The 5,000-nt window shown below is 36.9% G+C and overlaps 1 protein-coding gene across 2 annotated transcripts in view; it reads right to left on the bottom strand.

The window, feature by feature from the left end:
- Positions 1-5,000, bottom strand: part of LOC125042626 (rhomboid-related protein 2-like) — a 16,020-nt gene that overhangs the window by 10,006 nt on the left and 1,014 nt on the right. The window contains exons 1-2 of one of the 2 annotated variants that reach the window (XM_047638388.1): positions 4,131-4,474; positions 634-843 (exon numbers count right to left, since the gene is read on the bottom strand). In XM_047638388.1, the coding sequence (XP_047494344.1) occupies positions 634-843; positions 4,131-4,178 (258 nt within the window). In that variant the 5' untranslated portion in view covers positions 4,179-4,474. Of the gene's footprint in view, positions 1-633; positions 844-4,130; positions 4,475-5,000 lie in introns of those variants that run through there. The other variant, XM_047638389.1, reaches the window with a different exon arrangement.

The following is a 5,000-nucleotide window of genomic DNA, read 5'->3' on the forward strand; positions in this document are numbered from 1 at the left end:
TCTCTCTCTCTCTCTCTTCTCTTTCTTTCCTTATCTTTCTCTCTCTCTCTCTCTCTCTCTCTCTCTCTCTCTCTCTCTCTCTCTCTCTCTCTCTCTCTCTCTCTCTCTCTCTCTCTCTCTCTCTCTCTCTCTCTCTCTCTCTCTCTCTCTCTCTCTCTCTCTCTCTCTCTCTCTCTCTCTCTCTCTCTCCCTCTCTCTCTCTACCAGTTTATCTATCTGTCTATTAATCTATCTATCAATTTATTTACATGCATGTCTCTGCCAATCTATTTATCTACCCATAAACATACGCCACCATAGGCACGTGACAAATACCTGAATAGGAAAGCAATTATCACGAGCAATTATACCTAACAGCCCGGCGTCTGAATTCCACAATTCACTACGTGACAAAAAAATTATCATCTTTCATTGACCAATACTTTTTTCCACGTTTTCTATTTTATTTTGCTTTGATATCTCTCTCTATCTAGGAAATTTATGTTTAATTCATACACTTTATCCATTATCCATCATTCCATTTAATTATATCTCCTTCAGTATTCCCAGCGCCATCGCTCTCCCTAACAAACAAATACAAGAAAAAGAAAATAAGGTAAAAATAAAAGACGAATCACACAGCACAACACTCACAAAATGTCTGAAGTCCTTGTACTCCACGCATCCTTTCTGTCCATAATCCGCCTTGTGTAGGATACTAATGGCTTGGGGAATTGCCTGCGCGTTGTTAACCGTCCTGTGGATCCTGCCTTCGAGTTTGTCCAGCGTGATCTTTCCTCGTCCCTCGTCCAGCCTGTACCAAACGTCGGCCCACTCTAGGTCCTGCATTTGGCTTGCGGCGCCCTGGGGGATACGAGCGTACAGAATGATGAGGCAGAAATTTTGAGATTTGGTTGGTGTGGTTAGAAAAGTGGGTTTAATATATATATATATATATATATATATATATATATATATATATATATATATATATATATTAGGGAAAGTCACAGCCGTGGTAAAAGTATTAGCGCGCCGATGAGGAAGGGAATCCAGTCAGGCAAATAACCTCTCAATACTGAATTGAGAGAGGCCTATGTCCTGTAGTGGAATAAATGTTTATTGAAAAAAAATACATATATATACATATATATATATGTATATATATATATATATATATATATATATTTTTTTTTTTTTTTTTTTTTTTTTTTAAGGGGTAGGTGGGTATTGATAAGAAATTATGATTGAGAGTTATCCATTAGGTATTGCCTGCTGTAGATGCGACCGTACAGTATGGCGTGAGGTGGAAATTCAAAGAATTACTTAGTGTTAGGGGAATGTGTGTGATTAATGGGAATGAATTCGAGGTTGATGGGGTTTTGATATTTATAGGAGATATAGATTTTTTTTCCTAGGTTATTATCGTGAAAGGATATGAAGGAGAATTATACATTTCAGGTCGATGGTCTTGGTTTACTGTTGGAAAGGTAATATAAAAGATATTCACGAAAGGTCTAGACTGTTCTTGGCGTTTTTTTTTTTATATGAGGATAAGATGAATATGACAATAAATGCTGCCTATATCATAACTCTCATATTACACGCTAAGTATATCTAAATGTGTTGTGGCATCCTTATACTTATAGCCAGTGCATCAGCTGTAAAAGAGGGCGCCGCTATTTTTTATGTTTGTATTTTTTTTTGATGAAATACAGCAATCATGATAATTTATCATAAGAGGTCTTGAAGCTTTTCTTATCATTTTCAAAGCAGAATAATCTTCAACAGAGGAGAATCTACATAAGGACAAATCAAAGACGTGAATGGAAAATATCGTAAAATATAAGAAAAGCATAAATTAACGCAAATCAAATCAAAAGGGTCTTCTATGGTTTTTCTCTCATATTCCATGCAGAATTATCTTCAAATTTGTGCAAATTGCATTGTAGTCTTAAAGACATTCCTTGCCTACTCGGAATACTTCAACACCTGTCCTAAAACTTTGGCCGAGTCTTAGGCAAAATCTGCCTGTCATAGACAAATTTGCCAAGTCAGGCAAATGACGATAATCACACATCAGTAATGACAAAGAGGCTTTGAAAGCCCATTCTTTTTTTATTGTCAACCAATAATTTATTTGATTTTTAGATAATTACCATAATTGTCTAACCGAAAATACAAATGTCGCCGAGCGGCTTCACAACTGATGCAATGACGACAAACTTATGGTTGCCTAAATTTAGTTGAATATTTAAAATGTCTAATATCATTGTCATTGTAAGAGTAAGATTTATTTCAACATGTGGTTTTAACATATTACTGTAGTCAATTATCCTCACAGAGTCTAAAACTATAAATGTTTATTCTATAGAGTGCTTTCACTGACGTCATAAATTTGGCAATATCCCGGATGTGCGGCCATATTGGAGGCATATATTTTGTATACAAAAGAGGGCAAACAAGAATTATTACGTTAAAACGCGAGCTTAACAGGGTAATCGATGGCTTCTGCGAAAAAGGCTTTTACAAGGGAGGCAGAAGCTGCCAAAAAAGAAAGATTGGAAAGATCTGTAGGAGTTGGACAAAGACCTGAGTGATGACTACATGGTGCTGCCTGCTGAAACCTACCCAGATATTTTAAATTACCTTTTATTTACGCCAAGCCTATACACGGCTGAAGATCTTAAATGTTTCAAGGGCCTTGAGGCCTTCAACCAGATGCGTTGTGGATGAGTCAGGGACAGAAAAGCTCGAAAATTCGGCGATAAGTCTAGTGAAGGCTGAGGCTAGTACTAAACTCAGTGTATTGTGTACATGGCTTGTGCATTGCGCATTTCTATGTATTTTTTAAACAAGAGTATCAACAAAAACATTTTCCTTGATTGTGGTCACTCGGTTTTTGCTCGTTGATTTGTATATCAGGTGGAATCAAAAAGTTCAGAAAGCTCATATATTGTACCTGCCAGATATGAAATGAGCAGAGCATACTCGAATGTTGTTTGAATTCTTCCCCTTAAAGTTCTGATTCAGCTTGGCCAGCCACAAGCATCGTCTGTCCTCACTAAGTTTATGTCATTCTTGGCCTTGATTTCTCTTTATTTTGGTGCTCGATAGTACTCTAACTGTTTTTCACGATCTGCTATGGTCATATAACCAAGTACTCTGCAATAATTCACCATGTTTCGAAAATATACGGCACTTTTAAAAACTACGCGCTGGCCTGTACAAAACAATTCGACACCTCAATGCCTTCAGTATAGCGGAATCCAGTTTGATAACGTCACGTGAAAAGGATTACTAGCAATAATTTGACACGTGGCACAGCGCAAATCATGGATAAAATCGCAGTGTCTTGGACCTTTTCTTGAAGACCGTCCCTGATGTCCACGTGTAACTTTCGGGAAAATAAATAATAATCTCGTTTCTTTATTAACTCTTAAAAATGAACAGAATTTAAGTTACATCTCTCCGATCTGATTTTTTTCCATATCACATTTTTCAGTTTAAATACTTGATATGTCACACTGCTAATAATCTTATCTTAACACGTTTCACAGATCCATAATCAAACTGCCCAGTGTATAAATACCGAATATAGCACTTACGACTGAGTAAATATATCCGTACACAATAGATCAATATAAATAGTAAAATTCAAGGCCGTTTTGTATCGACGTCTCAGATCATCTCCCTCCCCCCATTTTTATTATGATTATTGTTAATATTCTCATAATCATCAGCTCTCTCCTTACCATTAATTACAATATTCTTATAACCATTGGCAGTAACATCAGCATTACCATTACCATCATTATCATTATCACTGTTCCTAGTGTGATCCTTGTTAACATCATTGGTGATATGATTATTTTCATCATTACTAATGTCAATTTAAAATTAAAAGTTTTATAAGTCTTTTTCTCCTTGTTTGCCCTTGCTTGTGTGTATGTGTGTGTGTGTGTGTGTGTGTGTGTGTGTGTGTGTGTGTGTGTGTGTGTGTGTGTGTGTGTGTGTGTGTGTGCATAGGTATATGTATGTATTTTTTTTATGTAAATGTGCCATAGCACACGTGTCTATGTGTTTGTGAGCTTACACGTAATATTACGTATACCAGCCACCCTATGAACTATTCAAAGAATTCTATTTACCATAGCTGGTCTTTGTATGAAAGGCATCTGTTCCATTTCAATGTCCATCTTGAATTCTAAAGGTCCTTTTACCAGACGTGTTTCCTCGTAATGATTTCACTGTGGTGGGTCTTCAGAATCTTTTTTCACAGCACATTTTCGTGTTGAATTGGATTTCGCCGTGAATGAATGTCTCGCTAAAGGTAATGATATATGTTGTTGTTATCGTTCTCCTTATCACTTCTTCGTCTTCTTTTACCTCTTTCGTATTAATTAACCTTCAGTTTTCACAAAGAAATAGTTTCTTAGAAATAAAGAATTTTCATTTCATTTCTGTCTGCGAAACACGCACACTCACACACCCACTGTTCCAATATTTCTATCAGACCGTCCGCCCGGGGAGCGTAGCTTTGTATGGCCGTCCGTCACTGATAAGAGATAAGCCAGTGATAGGGAGAGATAACGAATATTGAAGGCTTTGAATGGGAGATTTTTAAGAAGTCGCTGTCATGGTATTTAGTTCACTGAATGTGATCTAGGTCGGTGAGTCCAAGGTTATATTTCCCGGCTGCTTTTGTTGTTTGTGTGTGTGTGCGTGCGCGCGATGTGATCGAAATTGTGATTAGAATGGCATTTACTTTCAGTGCATTTCGAACACTTTCCTTTGATTTTTAGATATTATCATCATTTATAACATCCGACACGCACGGTCCTCACTGGATATTAGGTGTTTAACCTACCAACATGTGTTCTAAATGCGCGACCGTTCATGTGGACGTATCGATAGTCTGTGTTCCTTTAACTGAACAAACCTTGACTACCTTTGCATTGTAATTTTGTACTCTAAACAAGAAAACTGTGTGTGTGTGTGTGTGTGTGTGTGTGTGTGTG

Source organism: Penaeus chinensis, chromosome 32 (assembly GCF_019202785.1).
Source record: "Penaeus chinensis breed Huanghai No. 1 chromosome 32, ASM1920278v2, whole genome shotgun sequence".
NCBI lineage: Eukaryota > Metazoa > Arthropoda > Malacostraca > Decapoda > Penaeidae > Penaeus > Penaeus chinensis.